This window comes from Eumetopias jubatus, unplaced genomic scaffold, assembly GCF_037043125.1.
Source record: "Eumetopias jubatus isolate StellerSeaLion01/CBP00866 unplaced genomic scaffold, mEumJub1_p1.0 scaffold_8, whole genome shotgun sequence".
In the NCBI taxonomy this organism is placed as follows: domain Eukaryota; kingdom Metazoa; phylum Chordata; class Mammalia; order Carnivora; family Otariidae; genus Eumetopias; species Eumetopias jubatus.
Genome location: NW_028274814.1, coordinates 44,506,796 through 44,527,708, shown reverse-complemented (window position 1 = coordinate 44,527,708; position 20,913 = coordinate 44,506,796). Strand labels below are relative to the sequence as shown.

Sequence of the window (20,913 nt, the reverse complement as noted above, 5' to 3'; positions counted from 1 at the left end):
TCGGGCCATATTCTCCACTTTGCAGACCCAAGGAGCCCACCGCCCCCGCCCCCGCCCCCTCGGGGAGAGAGGTTCCCCGTTGTGTGTGTTCACCTTCTCCACCCCTGCCCATTCTCAGGCGCTGTCTGCTCCGACCTCCCTTATGCCTCCTGGTTTGAGTCCTTCTGCCAATTTACTCAGTATCGTTGCTCCAACCATGTCTACTACGCCAAGGTGAGGCTCGGGACAAAGGTTGGATGTGGTGTCCGAGGACCACGGGGGAGTTCTGGGGCGGGGGGGAGGTGAGGCGTTGAGGAAGGGCTCCAGGAGGGCCATCCTGAGATCCTCCCTCCCTGCCACTTTGCCGGTCCTTTACTCGGAGTAGGTAGGAGTGCAGTCTCACCCTGGGCATTCAGACTGTCGGAATGGTCTTGTTCCTGCAAGAAAAGCAGGGAAGAGGGCAGAGGAGAGGCAAAGGGACAAGGCCTCCCCTTTCTTCTAATACTTGAGTGATTTCTTTCAAGTCAAACACGAGAGTGAAGGCAGAGGTGTGGCCCAGACACTGAGTCTTCTCTCACGGGGGAACCCTTTCTCAGGTTTAGAGGGTTCCACCAGGGACCATACCCCTTCATCCCTGTCCAGCAACTGCGAGAGAGGAGACATGCCAGAAAAGGACTGAGCCGGACGCTGGAGTACAAGTCCGCCCTATGGGAAGCATGCCCACTGTCCTTCTCTTCTTGCAGAGGGTCCGGTGCTCCCAACCAGTCTCAATCCTCTCACCTAACACTCTCAAGGAGATTGACGCTTCCTCTGATGTCCCTCCCGCCACGATGAGCTCCCCGCTCTCGTCTCACGTCACAGGTGAGACCCTGCCAGTACCTGGGAGGCTACCTGCAAGCCCTTCCACAAATCCCAGAGCCCAGGAGTTAAGGCATCGGCGGTAGGGAATGGGGAAGAATGTTGAGCAGGGCTGGGGGGTGGGGGGCTGGCAGCATGCAACTAGTTACATAAGGCAAGGCCGGAGACTGCTTTTTATGAATACAAGGTGGGGCTTTCCCCGTCCAGGAGTATCTTCTGACATTGCATACAATTCTAGGAAAAATTCACTTTTCCCAGCTCCCCCAAGCATTCCTGCGTCTGGAAGTCCTCTGGGACTTTTATAAGCCGCCATCTGCACTCTAGAAAGGATTCGTTGCTCCCCATTCAGCATCTTTGGTGTTTCCTAAGTGAGAGGGACAAAAGGTGGGATTTGAGGTGGGAGCTAGGGAAGAGGAACACTTGTCGGGGAGGTGGAAAGGAGAACCACAGTTGCCATAATTGCCATGGCAGTTTTTCTTTTCTTTTCATATTCATTTCATATTCATATTTTATATTCATATTCATATTCTTTTATTTTCATATTCGTCCCTCTCGGGGGCCAGAAGCCTGACTCTTCCTTCCCATTTTCTTTCTCGGTCCTTCCCAAACCCTTCTACAGCCACAGAACGACAGGCCTTCCAGCCCTGGCCCGAGAGGCTCAACAGCAACGTGGAGGAGCTGCTACAGTCCTCCCTGTCCCTGGGGGGCCAGGAGCGCAGGCAGGAGCAAGGCCAGGAGCGCAGGCAGGAGCAAGGCCAGGAGCGCAGGCAGGAGCAAGGCCAGGAGCGCAGGCAGGAGCAAGGCCAGGAGCGCAGGCAGGAGCAAGGCCAGGAGCGCAGGCAGGAGCAAGGCCAGGAGCGCACGCAGGAGCAGGGGCAGGAGCGCAGGCAGGAGCAAGGCCAGGAGCGCACGCAGGAGCAGGGACAGGAGCGCACGCAGGAGCAAGGGCAGGAGCGCAAGCAGGAGCAAGGGCAGGAGCAAGAAGAGCAAGAAGAGGAGCTGGAGGAGGAGGGGAAGCAAGAGGAAGGGCAGGGGGCAGAAGAGGGACTGGAGTCAATGGCTGGGCTGCAGACAGATCGAGAGCTCAAGTTCCAGTCTGAATTTGTGTCTTCCAACCCTTTCTCCTTCACTCCCCGGGTCCGGGAAGTGGAGTCCACTCCTGTGATGATGGAGAACATCCAGGAGCTCATCCGATCAGCCCAGGAAATGGATGAAATGAATGATCTGTATAATGAAGAACCTGGCTGGAAAAAGCCAACCCGGGACAGGTACAGGCCGTTCTGACCCACGCTTCCCGGCCACGGCCCTATCCCCGCTGCTGCCTTTTTTGGGAAGGAGAAGCTTCCTTTTCCCAGCCTCGGCTTCCAAGACCCACTCGGACCTGCTTGGGCTTCAGGCACGCCTAGCAGCTGTCTGCCTCACCTCTTCTGTCTCCGTCACTGCCTTAAGCACTTGTCCTAGATGCCCTTGCTCTGTGTGACGGGGTGGTGTGGGCCCTGGACCTGGGCCTGGGTTCTGGTCTTGTCTCTGCCTCTGATTGCCATTGCAGCTTTAGGGAGGATTACTTCCCCTTTTGGTTTCTCAGTTCCTCATTTGTGAAAGGAGGCAGTTGTCCTGGAGGCCTCTAAAGCCCCATCAGCATGCTGAATGTGTGTGACCAAGACCAGACACCAAGGGGGTGGGGTGGGGGAAGAATGGATGTGGCTTTCTGCTCCAGCCCTCCGGCCCATCCCCACCAGCCAGCGCTGTCTTCTTGCAGCCTCCTGCAGATGCCCCACGTAGAGGCCTTGCTGGTGCTATGCTACTCGATTGTGGAGAACACCTGCACCATAACCCCCACAGCCAGGGCCTGGCAGTATATAGAGGAGGAGCTCCTTGGCTTCGGGAAGCCGGTATGCCTGCAATGCTGTTTAATGGATACATGCTCGTTGGCCATCCTCTGGGCCCGGCGCTAGACTGGGCCTTGAGAGTGAGGGGGGAAGGCAGGGGTACAGAAAGCACGAGGTATCATTGGAGAGACATTCTCTCTGAGTGAGAATCTTTCTTTGGGAGGACATCTCTGGCTCACCTTAAAGGAAAAAGGCCCAAGACCTAGTCTGGAATCCTTTCCAGTCCAGAGTTCAGTCTTCCATCTCTCTGAGCTGTTAGGCTTGAGTTATTTCCTGAGCTAGTTCACCATCTTCAAAACCTGGCTTTGCCTTGGATGCAGCTCTCCTTTCCAGGGGGGCCAGAGATCCCATTCCAAGGATCTGTAGAGAGATCCCAGTCTCAGTGTGCCCTCAGCACCCAGCAAATCCTATTCCCAGGAAGATATTCTGTAGGCTTTCAAATAAGACAAGTTAGCAAGCACTTGTTAAGAGTGAGCATGCCCTCCATTCATCCGTTTGTTCAATATTGCATAGTGCCAGGCCCAGAGGCTGGCCGAGCAAGTTAAATAATTGACTTTTTAGTGTATAGCGTACCAACTCTGGGCTAGTACTAGTACTCGAGATGTTGGTGATGGGTAAAATAGAACCAGTCTTCTTAGACTAGTGGGAGAAACAGATGAGGTAACAGGCAGAATAGTGTGATGGATAAATGCAGCCATGGGTAAGTACATAGTCCAGATGCAGCAGATGGGGCACCCCACGGTCCATATTTGGGAGGATCAGAGAATTCTTAGAGGAACCAATGTTTAAAACAGAGACCTGAAGATGAAAGACGTTAAGCAGGCAAAAGAAGGGGTTTGGTAGAGGTTCCTGCTAGAGGGAATAGTAGAGCACCAAGAATGAGCAAACTGCTCCCGCCCTTAAGGGGTCTGAAAGCATGAGGGATTCAGTAGCATTATAAAAGAAGTGCGCAGTAGGTGCTGGAGAGAGACTTTACTTTTTAAGATTTTATTTATTTATTTGAGAGAGAGCATGGGGGTGCGGGGCAGAAGGAGAAGCAGACTCGCCGCTGAAAGGAGAGCCCCATGTGGGGCTCGAGCCCAGGACCCTGAGATCATGACCTGAGCCGAAGGCAGACGCTTCACCACCTGAGCCACCCAGGCGCCCCCTGAGACTTTTTTTTTTTTTTTTTTGAGCGTAGGAAGTTCAGGAGTCGTGGAGAGCTCCCTGGATATCGGGGTTTGGTTAAGGGACCAGTCAGGAGCCCATTTTTACCTGGAGCAGAGGGGCAGGAGATAGAGTCAGAGAGATAGGAAGGGTCCTAAGGTGAAAAATCTCAAACAGCGGTCTGAAGCATTTGTATTGAACTTGGTAGGAAGCACTAACCCGATAACGATTTGAGTCAAGGACATGATGATGCTCCCTTACGTGCTGGTGGGAGGAGTAAGCAAGGCGACGTAAGAGATTCCGTGCCCTGGGACGTGTGTACCCATGCGTGAAGGGGGAGGATGGCCTGAATGGGACATGCTGGTTAGCAAGCCCCGCCCGAGAATGTGGAGGAAGCCCAGTCAGGGCGCAGCCCACAGCTAGGAGATGGGTAACTCCGCTCTGAAGAGTGTCTTCCAAGAACTTGGAGGTTTTGGACCTGGGTTCTTGGGTAGAGTGTCGGTTTGGGAGTTAGCAGGGATAGAGCTCCACCATCTGTTAGACACGTGGTTCTGAGCGGATCTCTTGGCCTCAACTGAGCCCATGTCCTCGTCAGTCAAATGGAGATGTTTCTAGTACCTAGTCTAGCACAGGGCTTGGGTGAAGGCTCACTGAGACGAGAGTGTTTATGGCCATGGTGCTTAGCACTGTGTCGACTGTGTAGATATTAGCATTATCATTAGCAGAGAGAGGGAAAGAGAAGGTCATGAGTCCTTTTCAGAGTCTAAGGAGTGATTGCAAATCTTAAAAAAAAAAATTGGGGGCACCTGGGTGGCTCAGTTCGTTAAGCGTCTGCCTTCGGCTCAGGTCATGATCCCAGGGTCCTGGGATTGAGTCCCGAGTCGGGATCCCTGTTCAGCGGAGAATCTGCTTCTCCCTCTCCCTCTGCCCCTCCCCACTTCTTGCATGCGCGCTCTCTCTCAAATAAATAAATAAATTCCTTAAAAAAAAAAAGGAGTGCTTGTAGGTCACCTGGTGGGAGACGTCTGTCAGGCACTTGGCAATGAGGATTTGGAGCTCAGGAAAGAGATTGGAAAGGATGATATGATCTGGGTGTTGCCTGCAGAAAAGTGAAGGTTACCTGGGAGCACACACATCAGGAAGAAGGTGAAGAGTTAGAACACTGAGCAGAGGTCGTGGAGGAGCCTTTGGGGAGGGGTCAGGGAGGAAAGCCAGAGAAGCCTTCGGAAGAGCCTTACTGGGAAGGCATTCTGCGGAGACGGTTCTGCAGGGCTGAAAGTGTCTTCAGCCTCAGTCTGTCAACCACATTCCTGCCCCAGGTCTGTGACAGCCTTGGGCGGCGACACACGGCCACCTGTGCCCTCTGTGACTTCTGCTCCCTGAAGCTGGAACAGTGCCACTCGGAGGCGGTCCTGCAGCGACAGCTGTGTGACAACTCACACAAAACACCCTTCATCAGCCCCTTGCTCATAGCCCAGAGCATGTCCATCGGTACCCAGGTACCTAGCCAGGCAGCCTGCAGTGGGGGAGGCCTCAGGCTCCAGGAAGGACTGGGCAGTGGGAAGGGAGGGTCTGCACAGGGGCAGGGGCATGCACCTCTCCCCTGTCCCCTGTGCCACAGGTAGGGACGCCAACATCAGGCCGCTTCTACGGGCTGGATATGTATGGTGGACTCCGCATGGACTTCTGGTGCGCCCGGCTGGCCACCAAGGGCTGTGAAGATATTCGGGTGTCCAGCTGGCTCCAGACAGAATTCCTTAGCTTCCAGGATGGGGATTTCCCCACCAAGGTCAGAGCCTTTCCCCAAAGCTCAAGCCTACCCCAGTTGTCCCCATTCCTTCCAGTTCCTTGCTCTAAGTAGCCCCAAGATGTGCCAGGGGGCTAGGCCTCTGGCTTCTGGGGAACCAGTCCTCACTGAGCCTCCTGCCTCTTTCCAATAGACGCCCTTCCACCCCCACCCCCTCTCAAAAAAAAAAAAAGAGCAGGGTTGTGTTTGTGAAAGGAGCAGGAATCAGAGGGGCGGAGGGGCTGGGAGAGCACAGGCCTGGGAGGCAGGAGACAGAGGTTCTGATCCCGGCTCTGCAGGGTCCCTGCTGAGGGGCTCTGGTCAAGTCACTTCCCAAACTGGCCCATAGTTAGACTCACCTTTACAACCGATGCTAAGGGGATGCCCGAGGTGTCATGGGCCTGTGACCCAGTGCTGCCCTGCCTCAGTCTGGCGGGCTCCTTGCCCTGCAGTTCCAGCACTTTCCCTGCTCAGTGGAATCAACTTTGCTCCCTCTCTCCCCAGAGTGACCTCCCCTGTGGAGCTACTAGTTGTTGACTGACAGCCAGGTCCCTCCCTCCTGCAATTTAGCAGGAAAAGTCAAGGCCAGGAAAAGCCGGGGCAGCTTAAGAAAGGGTTGGTAGCCGAGATGAGGGGCCCCTTCCCAGCTCTTATCCCTGGGCCTGAGGAGAGGTAGACCCTAGAAAGGGTCTCAGAGATCATCCCTCCTCCTCCCCTGGATTTATAGATGGGGAGGCGAGATCCACAGAGGGAAGTGATTCACCCAAGGTCACACATTAGAAATTCTTCTACCTTCTCCCTCACTTAACCCACTAGAAGGCTCCCTGAGACTGGACCCCTGCTTGGGCCCCCTTCCCCATTCCCTACTCCTCAGCAACTTGCCCAGCAAGCTGACCAGCAGGGCAGCCACTGAATTCTCCAGCTCCTGGCTTCTGTTCAGCACCGAACTGTGACTGAGGGTGGGACAGGAAAGGCCCAGGGGACAGAGGCCTATTCCTCAGAGAAGGGGGCACCCCGGGTGTAGAGGGTCTGGTTCTCAAGGGCTCCACCTCTGGCCCTGGTTCGGCCATTATGGGCTCTCTCTGGAGGACTGGCATCTTAGAAGGCTTCTGATGTCTCCGCACCTCCCCATTCCTGGCTCCTGGCTTAGATTTGTGACACAGACTATGTACAGTATCCAAACTACTGTACCTTCAAAAGCCAACAGTGCCTGATGAGAAGCCGGGACCGGAAGGTAAGCCCCGCCCCCCCGCCCCCTACTTCTCCCCTCAGCCCCTCAGTCGGGTCACCAGAGGGGGGTCTGTTCTGAGCACACACACACACACACACACACACTCCACTCTGAGCGGGGGTGAGAACAGTTCCCAGCTTGCCTCTCTGGGCTGAGGCCTCCACCAGAGCCCTCTCTCCCACCCCCTCCTGTCTTGGAGTAAGCGAGGCCCTCCCTCCAAGGCAGAGGTGGGGGGAGGGGCCCAGGAGGGATGTGCAAATAAAAGGAGAGGGCCCTTGGGGCACCACAGCAAGAATTCCTAGCTGGGTTGGGCATTGGATATTGAGGTCTGGACTCTTACTCACCAAGTAGTCTGGAATAAGTCACTTCCTTCTCCATTCTCAGCCTCCTCGCTTCTTAGAGGTTGGGCTACTTGGTGTGTCTTGCAGCCTTAAAAACCCACATTTGTTTCCTCCTTCCTCCGACTGCCCTGTGCCCATCTCCACTCGCCTCTGGTTCCTGTGGGACTAATGCCACTTCCCCACCTCCGCGCCTCTGCCCCCTGGGCTCTGTGACACAGACTGTGTGTCCCCGATCCCTGTGTAGGTGTCCCGGATGAGATGTTTGCAAAACGAGACTTACAGCATCTTGAGCCAGGCCAAAAGTGAGGACCTTGTGCTTCGATGGAGCCAGGAATTTAGCACCTTGACTCTAGGCCAAGCCGGATGAGCTGGGGTCCATACTGTCTTCACCCCAGCCCGACTTTTCCACATTCCATTGCTCTTAGACCCCATCTGTCAGTTTGCTTCCTGGCTGCCCCTTATGGGTCTCTTATCTGGCCCCTATTCACTTTCCTTGGGTTGGGGCAGCAGTCCCAGAGAGGCCCATGATGGGAACGCCACCCTCCTTAAAGGATGTCTTTGCATAAAGTGTTTATTTTCAACCTGTGTGGCCTACTTTGGTTATGATCCCATACTCAGCACTGCCATCCTGCCCCTGGGAATCAACACTCCAACCCCTGGGATTTATGGATCCGTCTAAAGATGAAAGGACCTCACGAATGGTACTTAGGGAAGTAGCCAACTGCCAGGAGACCTAAGGAATCTGGTGGTTGGATTGAAGAAGGCCATGGCTGGGGTCTTAGGGATTGTGTGGGCCATGAGGGCGTGTGTCTTCATTTCTGAAGCCCGTAACTTCAGATGAGTATAAGATTGTCCCTCTGGAGGATAAAGGCCAGAGCCTGCCTGAGATCATGTCCCAGGGGTGGGGGGAATAACCCCAGGGAAGTAGGGCAGAACTTGCACTTCATCAGGAAGGAGGAGACATCCGGGACCTGGAGCTCAGGAAACCCTTGATTTCACATCCAGTGATGGGCCAGATGATCTGAACTTTGAGGTGGTCACATCTTGACAACATACATTGAGGTGTGACTCCAGCATTGGTCATTAATAACTTGGGATCTTCCAAAATGTGTTCTAGGGACACACATGTTCTGTACAGTCTCTCCTCCTACAGGTACACGGTGATTAACAGCATTAAAAAAACAAAACCAAACAAAAAAAACTTGTCTTTTATGGAGAAGTTCAAACTTGCACAAAAATAGAATAGTATAATGCACCCTGTACACCCTTCACCCAGCTTCACTTATGAACACATGGTCAATCTTCTAATGGCATGGTAAAGACCGTCAGAAGTCCTGTCATAGGGGTGCCTGGGTGGCTCAGTTGGTTGGGCGACTGCCTCCGGCTCGGGTCATGATCCCGGAGTCCCGGGATCGAGTCCCGCATCGGGCTCCCTGCTCAGCGAGGAGCCTGCTTCTCCGTCTGACCCTACCCCCTCTCATGTACTCTCTCTCTCTCTCTCATTTTCGCTCTCTCAAATAAATAAATCTTAAAAAAAAAAATCGGGGCGCCTGGGTGGCTCAGTCGTTGAGCATCTGCCTTCGGCTCAGGTCATGGTCCCGGGGTCTGGGGATCGAGACCCGCATCGGGCTCCCGGCTCTGCGGGAGGCCTGCTTCTCCCTCTCCCACTCCCCCTGCTTGTGTTTCCTCTCTCGCTGTGTCTCTCACTGTCAAATGAATAAAATCTTAAAAAAAAAAAAAAGAAGTCCTGTCATAGAGAAACCTGTTCAGCGTAGTGTTTCTCAGACTTACTTGACCGCAATATCTTTTTCGCCTACACTCAAAAAATTTTAAGTTGTTTCTGTCTATTGGGCATGGACAACATGCCCAGCCTTGTTGATGCAGAAAGTAAGGGGCCCAGCCAGAGGGCGCAGAACAAGGGGCTACCGTCTGAGTCCCCCGTCCCCCAGAGCTCACAGCCTACAGGAGCCAGAGAGAAGCAAGGAGGAATGGCCCCAGGCAGGGAGGGGCATGGCCATGAATGGCAAGCGCGAAACTACCTGCTGGAACCCAAAAGAGAAAGAGACACCCAGGAGGAACTGGTGTAAGTACAGCTCGGGGTGGGTGGTTAGTCATCTAGCATCAGTGGGTGGGTGTGCCAGTTGAGCTTCCCGGAAGCTAGGGAGGGTGTCAGCAATGGGTGGGGGGAGGCATTAGTAGGCAAGAGCTGGGGCTGGACTGAGTGCCATTCTCGGCCGGGCTTTCTTCACTGACCGGCTGCAAAGGCCACTGAGGGCATTGCTTCCTCTCTCTCCCTGCCCCGAGTGGGGTTGGGTGAGTGCAGGGAGCTGGGACACGCTGAGATCTGCCAGGAGAGCGTGTCCCCACCCACCTCAGGAGCAGGTCCTACTAGCCCAGCCAAGCCCAGAGCAGGCAGCGGAAGCCACAGGGAGCACAGGTATGGGGCTGTCACCGGTGGGGTTGAACTTTGCAGGGGGCACAAGTCCCTCCTTTAGAATGGGGTTCATGGGTGGGGATGGAGATAAGAGTGTGCCATGGGACCTGGAGAACCTTTTTGAATAGAATAAAAAGCTAAAAGGGGAGCGAGCCAGGGGAGGCAGCCACCACACTTGGCACACCCGGGAGTGCCCCTCTGAAGCCCAAGGCCCCCACACTGGAGCATCTTGGGGAGATGTGTCTTCTCCTCCCCCCCCCCCGCAAAGCCCCCATGGTTATGCTGAACCCTGGGCTTCCCACAGCCACTGAGGAGGGCTCTCTGGGGTGGTGTCTAGCCCTTTCCCACTCTCAGATAAAACTTAACTCCAGGACCCTCCTCCCCCCAGGTCAAACCCTCTGCTAGATGACAACGAACTAATTGATTAAACTCCACTAATGGGTTTACTGGCACAGATGTGTTCTTGCGGTTATCCTTCCCAGCTAGCCAAGGTGTATCTTAATGGAGTCTTTGAGAAACACCGCTTAAACCCAGTGCGTCCATCTTCTATATGAGAAGATTAGACAAGACGGTCTCTAATGTCCCTGTAACTCTGACAGAATGTGGCTCATGAGTGGCATGAAGGGGATGGAATTTCAGATATTGAGCACAGGTGGGGGAACTATCTGAAGGTCGGCAAGGCCTTAGGATAACTTTGGATCACACTACTAAGGGCAGCTGCCTATCTCTTACCTATATTTAGGGGAGCCCCCATGACGAGAAGGGGAACTCCCACCAGGTTGTATCTCCGGCTCCTTTTAGGGTGAGGAAGTTGTAGCCCCAGGGGGAGATGGAGGCAAGGATTGAGGGAAAAACAGGAACTTGCCCATACCTGTAAGCCTCACCTCCTGGCCACTCAAGAGACACCAGAGCCCAGCTCCATCTGTCTCTGCCTGATGTTGTTGCCCCCCCACTCGGCCTGCTGCCCCCAGAATATACCCCAGCAACATAGACACCTTGTGTGCGGCGGGGGGGGGGGAGGGGGGGGACACCGGAAGGAAGCAGCAGAAAGGGGGAGGGCGAAGCCAGAGGCATGCAAGAAGTGCTGCACAAGTTCAGAGCAAGGTCAAAGATGAGAAGTCTCCGGCTTTCTCTGCGGGGGCAGGACCCATCCAGGCCCCAAAGCAGGGGTAAGATGTGCACGGACGACTCAGGGCACAGGGCTGTGGCTGCGGGCTGATCTGGTCCGAGGGACTTCTCTGGATGGTGACTTTATTTCCTGTTTTTCCAGCTCCTGAAAGCAGGGTGGAGGGAGATGTGCGGGTGGTGAGGTGACATCCACACACAGGGGAAACCAATTCCTGAGCTGTAGGCCACCTTTGCTTTCTGCTTTTGCCCAGAAAAAAATGGGAGAGATGAGGTCAGAATACCCAGGGAGAGAAGACATGGCGCAGGATGATACTGGATGATGCAGGAAGAGACAGGCTGAGGTGGGCCGGGCCGGGTGGGGAGGGGCTGGAGCAGGAATTTTGGCTGGAGAAGCAGAGCAGCCCTGGAACAGGAAGAGGGACCGTGGAGATAGGGCACAATAGCCACGGGGGGCCTGTGTGTCCCCCCCCCATTCCCCCCAGGGAAGGAAGAGGCCGTCCACTCACTGTGGTGACGTTGTACTACCTCTGCGCCATAGACCCCTCAGGCGAGCTTACACTTGGGTAAGCCTCTGCTGGAGGCTCCTGCCTAGTTTGGGTCTGTCTGGGGTCTGAACAGACACGTATTAAAACGTATAATTTAGGGGCACCTGGGTGGCTCAGTCGGTTAAGCAGCTGCCTTCGGCTCAGATCATGATCCCAGGGTCCTGGGATCGAGTCCCACGTCAGGCTCCCTGCTAGGTGGGGAGCCTGCTTCTCCCTCCCCCTCGCCCCCCCCCAGCTCATGCATGCACATGCTCTCTCTCTCTCAAATAAATAACGTCTTTTAAAAAGGGGGTATAATTTAGAATTAAGCCTGTCTGTGGGCAAAGGGTGCATCCTCCCAATGCTGCCCGCACACAGCGGCAGAAGTGAACTTAGCTAACAGGGCGGTTAGAACGCACAGGGCTGGGACGCACTGGCTGGCTGTGACTTCCAGCTGTGGCCTCCGGAATCTAAAATGAGGTTTGGGGCTGTTCTAGAACAGATCTTCTGGGGCAAGGAGAATGAGATCTGAGAGTCCTTCTTTTCAAACTTCTGGAGGATGTGAATGACTAAAGAGAGGAGACAGAGCCAGGCATTTGGCAGATGTGCAGGAGGGGTGGGGGGTGCGCATGGAGAGTGTGGTGGACAGGAGGAAGCTGGACAAAGAAGAGTTATTTCTCTCCCCTCCCTGCCCCCATCATTGTCCCAAATCACCTATTCCTTTCTCTTCAACCCTCTCTGCAAGGCTGGTCAGCCTCCAGAAGGGTGGATAGGCACAGGCAGGTTGTGTGGAGGCGCGGGAGGGATGACCGTGACCTAGCCTCCTGCCCATTTTTACTCAATTCTCACTTCCTGCCTGGCAGAAAATAGCTCTGTCCCTCTGGCTTATCTCCGCAGAGAGCAGTGCCCAGCCCAGCTCAGAGGGCAATGGGACAGGCCCGAGAGTCCCTGAGGCCGTCAGGAACCTAGGCCTCGCATGTGCAGGTAGGAAGCTGAAAGAGACCGGGGGAGGAGGAAGGCGGCTGTCCAGGCTCCGGTGCGTGAGTGGTGTGGAGGGCGGGTGCTGTGCACTGGGCAGTCCCCAGCGTGCTTCCCTGGCCCCTCAGGATCTTGGCGCTGGGATCTGTTCGTGTACCTCTGCATGGGGATGTGCTCCCGAGGCTGCCTGATGCTCTGTCCGGGTAAGAATATTGTCCCTAAGGCCAGGGCTGTGTTTGCTCTTCCTTCTGTGGCCTAGCTGTCCACGCCTCTGTGCACGCACCCACTTGTGTGTTAGCGGGTGTGTATATATAGTGATTGTGCGTTAGCAGGGATCTTGCGTGCACGTCTCTTAGTGTGCCTACATGTCTGTGTGTCTTTGCACATGCACACATGTGTAGGGCTATGCTCGTTACCACATCCGTGCTCATGGAGCTTATTGAGATGATGTGGGGCCTCCTGGTCCCTCCTTCTCTCTGGTGACACGAAGCCTCGGTGTTCGTTCTTTTCTGGGACAGCTGCTGTGTCTTCGCTTCCTCCACCTCCTCTACAACCTGACCTCTTTCTCAAGGCAGGATTGGGGTGAGATCCCGGGCTGCCCCTCCCCCTCCCCCCCCCCCCCCCCCAGCTAGAGCCCTCCTTCCATTTCCTGTTTGCCTCCTTTTTGGCAGTTTTCCCCATCTTTGCCATCTGGCCTGGCACTGTGCCCATGCAGCTCCATGACAGGAGCCCCAGGGAAGCAGGCAGATGGGGTGGGGACCAGGGCAGGAGCCTGGCAGCTCTCAACGCCCGGCTTGGGCCATTGTGTGTGTATCTGTCAGAGAGGGATGACTTTTTGACCAAAAGGACTTCTTGGGGCGCTTGGGTGGCTCAGTTGTTAAGCGTCTGCCTTCGGCTCAGGTCATGATCCCAGGGTCCTGGGATCGAGCCCCACATCGGGCTCCCTGCTCGGCGGGAAGCCTGCTTCTCCCTCTCCCACTCCCCCTGCTTTGTGTTCCCTCTCTCGCTGTTGTCTCTCTCTGTCAAACAAATAAATAAAATCTTAAAAAAAAAAAAAAAAAGGACTTCTCCACTTTGGAATCCAGTAACAAAAGCATTGGCCATCTGCTTTACTAAAGCCTTCCTCACTTTACCTTTAAGTAGCAGCTCACCTAATACATTTCGGTCTCTTTAACATTGTAACTTGGTTGACAGAAATACTTGGCATTCTTGGAAAATAATTATTCATTCACTCATTCATTGTCTCCTATGTGCTTCCTAGTTGTAAGAAGCTATTGATTCTCCAGGTAATGGTTGAGAATGACAAACTGTGACTGTAATTATAGTGTAAACTGTTTCTGAGATTGTAATGCAAGCTGTTTCCTTTTTTTTTTTTTTTAAAGATTTTATTTATTTATTTGAGAGAGAGAGAATGAGAGATAGAGAGCACGAGAGGGAAGAGGGTCAGAGGGAGAAGCAGACTCCCCGCCGAGCAGGGAGCCCGATGTGGGGACTCGATCCCGGGACTCCAGGATCGTGACCTGAGCCGAAGGCAGTCGCTCAACCCACTGAGCCACCCAGGCGCCCCAATGCAAGCTGTTTCCAAACAGGCCTTTTCGGGGGCATGGTCTTCTACTAAGTGAGTTATACATGTGGACGAGATAGAGCAAGATAAGAAGCAGTTGGGGGACCGATAAAGAGATATTATAGCGAGATTACAGGATGTGTGAACATGGGGTGGGGGGGACAGATTTCCTTCCAGGCAGTCAGCGAATGTCACATGGGCCTGCTAAGCACGGAGACTGAAGTGTGAGTGAGCTTAGGAATAAAGCCATGGAGGACGGGGCCCCACCCCACGACCTTACCATTTAGCCAGGGCTGATGGAAGCAAATAAACACGTAAAACAACCTGAGAAGTTCAAAGCAGCGAACTACTCAAGTGCTTAAGTAGGTAAGAGGACATCGTGAGGAGGGGCATTCCTAGGTGTGTGTGTGAAAGCCAGATGAGTCTGTGTTACCAGTGTTGGAAGTTCGAGAAAACACGGGCTATTAAAAAGTGCATATTTTAACTGGGCAAATAAGGAAGTAACAGTTTATCTGTGGGCCCAGATTTCTTATGGGCAGCTGTAAGGGACCAGGTGCTCTGGGCAGCATGCATCCTCATATGCCACCATCCACTCTTGCTGCAAGCAGCCCTGGGGCAGCTGGGAACTGGGTTTGAATCCTGAATTTGAATGCTGACAGAGTTCTAGAGCTTTCAGTTTCCTTTCCTGTAAAAATGAGGGTAAACCTCTACCTCGAAGGGCTGTTGGAAGGATTAAAGACCACGTGTATAAAATACCCTGGGATGTAGGGGCGCCTGGGTGGCTCATCTGTTAAGCATCTGCCGTCAGCTCAGGTTATGATCCCAGGGTCCTGGGATTGAGCCCTGCATCGAGCCCCGCATCGGGCACCCTCCTCAGCAGGGAAGCCTGCTTCTCCCTCTCCCACTCCCCCTGCTTGTGTTCCCTCTCTCGCTGTGTCTCTCTCTGTCAAATAAATAAATAAAATCTTTAAAAAAAAAAATACCCTGGGACATGGTGAATGGTCAGTAAATGATCGCTAGTATTTTTCACTCAACATTTATGGAGGTAGTGGCTGGGAAGACAAATATGACTCAGTCACAGTCCACAGCCCCTCCCCTCTAGAAGCTCACAGTCTAACGGGAGGGGCAGACTAAGCAGAGCTAATTACAACACAGGTGGGACACCCATGGTGAACTGTGCACAAAGTGGAATGACATCTGCCTTGTGGGGAGGGAGGAAGGCAGGCGAGGCTTCACAGAGTCCTAAGAAATGATTGACTTGGCCAGTTGGAGAATGGGAGGCAGGGCATTCCAAGCAGAAGAACCTGCAGCGCACGTGCAAGAGCAGAGTCCTGAACACATTAAGGTCTGTGCAGAATTATTATTAGTGTGGTGTGATTGGAGCAAAGAAGCATGGGAGGTGGGGGCGCCTGGGTGGCTCAGTTGGTTAAGCGACTGCCTTCGGCTCAGGTCATGATCCTGGAGTGCCGGGATCGAGTCCCACATCGGGCTCCCTGCTCAGCAGGGAGTCTGCTTCTCCCTCTGACCCTCTCCCCTCTCATGCTCTCTCTCCATCTCATTCTCTCTCTCAAATAAATAAATAAAATCTTAAAAAAAAAAAAAGAAGAATGGGAGGTGGGGCATGTGTCAGAGAAAGAGTCTGGTTTTATTTGCTTTTCGGCGTGTTTCAGCCCCATTTGGTATGATTTTCGTTGTTGAAATTGTTTTTTTTTTAAGATTTTATTTATTTATTTGACAGAGAGAGACACAGTGAGAGAGGGAACACAAGCAGGGAGAGTGGGAGAGGGAGAAGCAGGCTTCCTGCAGAGCAGGGAGCCCAATGTGGGGCTCGATCCCAGGACCCCGGGATCATGACCCGAGCTGAAGGCAGACGCTCAACCACCTGAGCCACCCAGGCGCCCCTGAAATTGGTATTTTGCAGAGGAAATGTTTATTTCCTTTAACTGTTCTACTGAACCTCTTACAAGTCTTAAACTGCCGGTCGTCATGGTTGGAGGGAGAACAAATGAACAAAGAAACCCACAAGAAAGCTTTACTTAGAGTCAGGTTTACAGCTTGGTTCCATGTAAGAATTTAAGCAGTTCCGGGGCACCTGGTGGGCTGTCGGTGAAGTGTGCAACTCTAGATCTCGGGGTTATGAGTTCAAGCTCCACGTTGGGTGTAGCGATTACTTAAAAATAAAATCGTAAGTGGCACCTGGGTGGCTCGGTTGGTTAAGCGTCTGGCTCATGATTTTGGCTCGGGTAATGATATGGTGGGCCCTGGGATCGAGGCCTGCGGTGAGCCCCACTTCGGGCTCTGCACTCAGTGGGAGTCTGCTGGGGATTCTCTCCCTCTGCCCCACTCCCCACTCGTGCTGGCACATGCATGCTCTCTCTCTCACATAAATAAATCTTAAAAAAAAAATCGTCTTTTTTTTGAAAGATTTTATTTATTTATTTGACAGAGAGAAGACAGTGAGAGAGGGCACACAAGCAGGGGGAGTGGGAGAGGGAGAAGCAGGCTTCCTGCGGGGCAGGGAGCCTGATGCGGGGCTCGATCCCAGGACTCTGAGATCATGACCTGAGCCGAATGCAGACGCTTAACGACTGAGCCACCCAGGCACCCCTTAAAAAAAAAAAAAATCTTAAAAAAAATTCAAGAGGAATAAAATCCAGTATCTTGGGATAATTGCTCAGGGTCTCTGGACGACTTTGCTCCTCAGATGGCATGTGGACCCATATTCATAGCATTGTTCACAATAGCCCAAAGTTGGAAAAACCCAAGTAACCATGGACAGATGAATAGATAAACAAAAAATGTATATAAATATATTATTCAGCTATAAAAAAAGATTGCAATTCTGATACATACTAGAACCTGGATGGACCTTGACAACTTTATGTTAAGTGAAAGAAGCCAGACACAAAAGGACAGGTATTATATGATTCTACTCAAATGAGGTGTCTGGGATAGGCAAATTCAACTTGCACAACTCAACACCAAAAAAATACCAATAATCTAATTTTAAAAATGGGCGGAGGACCTGAACAGACATTTCTCCAAAGAAGACATACGGATAGCCAGCAGACAAAGATGCTCAACATTACTCATCATCAGGGAAATGCAAATCAAAACCAGGATGAGAGGAGCGCCCGGCGGCTCAGTGTACTAAGCATCCGACTCTTGATTTCGGCTCAGGTTATGATCTCAGGGTTGTGGGACAGAGCCCCGTGTTGGGACCCACACTGGGCGTGAAGCCTGCTTAAGATTCTCTCTCTCCCTCTCCCTTTGCCCCCTCCCCCCTCTAAAAAAGAAAAAAAGGCAAGAAATAACAAGTACTGGTAAGAATATGGAGAAAAGGGAACACTTGTGGACCATTGGTGGGAATGCAAACTGGTGCAGCCACTGTGGAAAACAGTCTGGAGGTTCCTCAAGTAATTAAAAATAGAATTACCCTATGATCCAGTAATTACACTACTGGGTATTTACCCAAAGAAAATGAAAACACTAATTCAAATAGAATAGGCAAATTTCTGGAGACAGAAAGTAGAATAGAGGTTACCAGGAGCTGGAGGGAGTGTGGGGAGGGAATGGGCAGTTAGTGTTTAACGGGTATAGAGTTGTTTGGGATGATGAAAAAGTTCTGGAAATAGCAGTGATGGTCACATAACATTGTGAGTGTACTTAATGTCACTGAATTGTATACTTAAAGTTGGTTAGGGCGCCTGCGTGGCTTAGTTGTTAGGCGTCTGCCTTCGGCTCGGGTCACGGTCCCAGGGTCCTGGGATCGAGCCCCGCGTCGGGCTCCCTGCTCCGCGGGAAGCCTGCTTCTCCCTCTGCCCACTCCCCCTGCTTGCGCTCCCTCTCTCTCGCTGTGTCGCTGTCAAATACATAAAATCTTAAAAAAAAAAAAAAGATGGTGAAAACGGTAAATTTTATGTTGTGTATATTTTACCCGCCCCCCAAAGATGGAATTTGGGGGTTAAGATGGAAGAGTAGCTTCTGTGGCATTAGGGCGTTAAGGAGGGTGGGATTCTGAGACCATGCCCTGTCCTCCGGCTCTCCTATCTCCTGGCCACATCCTTTGTCCACGAGCTTTTGCCTGAGCACTGTGGCTGCCGGGAGCTGCTCTCTCCAGTGGCCTTGACAGTGCCCTTGGTACGTCCTTGCCTCACTGCCACACTGTCTGGACTTAGGGTCCCCTCTGAACCCTCACTAAAAAACCACCTTCTCCCTCCATCGCAGAACCCCAGGTGGGAAGCTCCTTAGGCAGGTCCCCCTGGGGAGCACCTGGGAAAGTTCAACCCACAGCATCTTCCCCTGCCTGGCAGGACTGTGCTGGTGTGTGATCAGCCCATGAGAGCCCTTTATGTTATTATCCCCATTTTACAGATGAAGAAACTGAGAGAGTGGTCAAACAATCAAGCCGAACCGGGGTTGTTCTGACCACAAACACAGCCCACACGGGAGCGACCATGGATGTGATAAATGAGGCTCAGATTTTGTACTGTACTGGGGAATTTGAACTTTATTCTTTAGATAATGGGGAGCCAGCAGAGCTGGGGAGTTCCAGGGGAGGTGCTCCATCGTATTTCTTACCATCTGACATAATACCTATTTACTTGCACTTTATTATCTGTCTCCCTTCAATGGAATGTAAAGTAGACGAGGGCAAGTCCTTTGTTTTGTTCAGGGCTGTGAACATTCCTGGAACCTTCTAAAGCTCCGTAAACATCTGTAGAAGAAAGGAAGAAAGGGAGAGATATTATTAGCAGAACCTGGGCACTTGACGCATATCTCGTTTAATCTAACAACCTCGTGAAGTAGGAGACACCCCCCCCAAACCACCACCACCTTTTTCCCCAGGTAAGGAAAATGAGGTTCAGAGAGATTAAGTCACCTTTCTGAGGACAAAGGTAGGCAAGCTGGCAGAACCAGGATTTGAACCCAGGTAGTCTGACTCCAGAGCCTGGGCCTCTAACACCGTGCTATACATAGCCTTACTGCAGAAAGCTACTCTGGCCGGATGGAAAGTGGGGGAAAGATCTGAGGCTGAGAAAAGACTCAAGAGGCCAGCCAGGTTAGCTGGATAAACATTTGTGACTTCTACCCCGTCCTTGCATAATCTTGACTTTGGCTTGCCTTCCTATTCCAGGTCTCCACTGCTGATGAAGCGGTGCCCCAAAGCATCCAACCCCTGACAGCCATCTGCCCTGCAGCCATAGCCCACATTCCCATGCCCTGCCGGCGGGGCGAGGCGACGAGGGTCTCTGCGCAGCCACCAGGCTCCACCCCGGAGATGAACACGATGTCAGGACCCTAGCGTGCCCGATGATGCCCCCTGCCTAGCTCCTCCTCACACTGTGGTACGATGCTGAGCGACTCTGCCAACAACTCCAGCGTTGCTCCCCTGTGCCCTGACTACCGGAGCACCCACCGCCTGCACATGGTGGCCTACAGCCTGGTGCTGGCCGCCGGGCTCCCCCTCAACGCGCTGGCCCTCTGGGTCTTCCTGCGCGCGCTGCGCGTGCACTCCGTGGTGAGCGTGTACATGTGCAACCTGGCGGCCAGCGACCTGCTCTTCACCCTCTCGCTGCCCGTGCGCATCTCCTACTACGTCCGGCACTACTGGTCCTTCCCCGGCCTCCTGTGCCAGGCGGCGGGCGCCATCTTCCAGACGAACATGTACGGCAGCTGCATCTTCCTGACCCTCATCAACGTGGACCGCTACGCGGCCATCGTGCACCCGCTGCGGCTGCGCCACCTGCGGCGGCCCCGCGTGGCGCGGCTGCTGTGCCTGGGCGTGTGGGCGCTCATCGTGGTGTTCGCCGTGCCCCTCGTCCTGGTGCACCGGCCCTCGTCCTGCAGCTACAACGGCAGCCAGGTACACCTGTGCTTCGAGAGCTTCGGCGACAGCCTGTGGAAGGGCAAGCTGCTGCCGCTCGTGCTGCTGGCCGAGGCGCTGGGCTTCCTGCTGCCCCTGGCGGCCATGCTCTACTCGTCGGGTCGGGTCTTCTGGACCCTGGCGCGTCCCGACGCCACGCGGAACCAGCGGCGGCGGAAGACCGTGCGCCTCCTGCTGGCCAACCTCGTCATCTTCCTGCTGTGCTTCGTGCCCTACAACACCACGCTGGCCGTCTACGGGCTGCTGCGGGGCAACCTGGTGGCGGCCAGCGGCCAGGCCTGCGACCGGGTGCGCCAGGTGCTCGTGGTGATGGTGCTGTTGGCCGGCGCCAACTGCGTGCTGGACCCGCTGGTGTACTACTTCAGCGCCGAGGGTTTCCGCAACACCCTGCGCGGCCTGGGCACTCCGCTCCGCGCCAGGACCTTGGCCACCAACGGGGCTCAGGGGGCGCTTGCCGGAGGGCCCACCGAGACCACCCTCATCACCAGTCCGGCTCCCGCCAGTCAGGAGCTGCTTGGGCCTTCCAACTTCGGGACGCCCTTGAGGACCCAGCGCCCCGAGGACTCGGCCCTCTGAACGCACATCGTGCGGTCGCGTTCCTGTGTGTTTCACCCCGCCCCCCCGCCACCACCCCCGCCCCCCCCCCGCCACCACCCCCGCCACACACACCCCCGCCACCACCACCCCCCCGCCCCGCGCCGCTCACACGCGCACACTCACAGGGTGTGTACATGAGGGAAGTGAATGGGCGCTTGGACTTCTGGGTGGCAACTCCTGCCCATAAATGCAGGAGAGAACCAAGTGCGGGGAGCCAGGGGCACAGGGAAGGAAGAGTGCTGGTGGAAATGCCTTCTTTACTTTGGTGGTGATGGTGGGCATGGGGCAGATCCCTTCCCCAGTCCCGAGGGAGTGATGCTGTGAGCTTCCCCAGTGCAGAGGCAGACGACTGGATGACATGCCCTTGGTGTGGGCATGAAACACTATGGAGAGCTGGTAGATGGAGCAGAAAATGAGTGTCCTGGATTTAGACCAACCACAGCAGTCTTAGTGCCTTCGGTGCCACCCACTCTCATTTCCACCTGGCCTTGCCCTGCCCAGCATGGAGGCAGGATACAAGAGTTTACTGGATACAGACAGAATCGGTTTCATTCTTGGTTAGTGACTTGTA

The 20,913-nt window shown here is 54.0% G+C and overlaps 2 protein-coding genes across 8 annotated transcripts; both read left to right on the top strand.

Annotated features, from left to right (window-relative positions):
* Positions 1-674: 674 nt before the first annotated feature.
* Positions 675-7,811, top strand: ACRBP (acrosin binding protein). The gene is made up of 7 exons (XM_088025885.1): positions 675-840; positions 1,457-2,105; positions 2,597-2,729; positions 5,192-5,371; positions 5,494-5,661; positions 6,809-6,892; positions 7,475-7,811. The coding sequence occupies exons 1-7, from the start codon at positions 687-689 to the stop codon at positions 7,595-7,597; spliced, it is 1,491 nt and encodes a 496-aa protein (XP_087882011.1). The 5' UTR covers positions 675-686; the 3' UTR covers positions 7,598-7,811.
* A 1,607-nt stretch (positions 7,812-9,418) lies between these two features.
* On the top strand, positions 9,419-20,367 carry LPAR5 (lysophosphatidic acid receptor 5). Of its 7 annotated transcripts, XM_028121176.2 has the most exons (5): positions 9,419-9,667; positions 12,214-12,300; positions 12,423-12,497; positions 18,534-18,706; positions 18,996-20,367. In XM_028121176.2, exon 5 carries the CDS (start codon positions 19,212-19,214, stop codon positions 20,319-20,321), a length of 1,110 nt encoding a protein of 369 aa, XP_027976977.1. In that variant the 5' UTR covers positions 9,419-9,667; positions 12,214-12,300; positions 12,423-12,497; positions 18,534-18,706; positions 18,996-19,211; the 3' UTR covers positions 20,322-20,367. The 7 variants fall into 7 exon arrangements, with proteins under 7 accessions (XP_027976977.1, XP_027976980.1, XP_027976976.1 ...); XM_028121179.2 differs by lacking the exon at positions 12,423-12,497; XM_028121175.2 differs by lacking the exon at positions 18,534-18,706.
* The last annotated feature ends 546 nt before the right edge of the window (positions 20,368-20,913 follow it).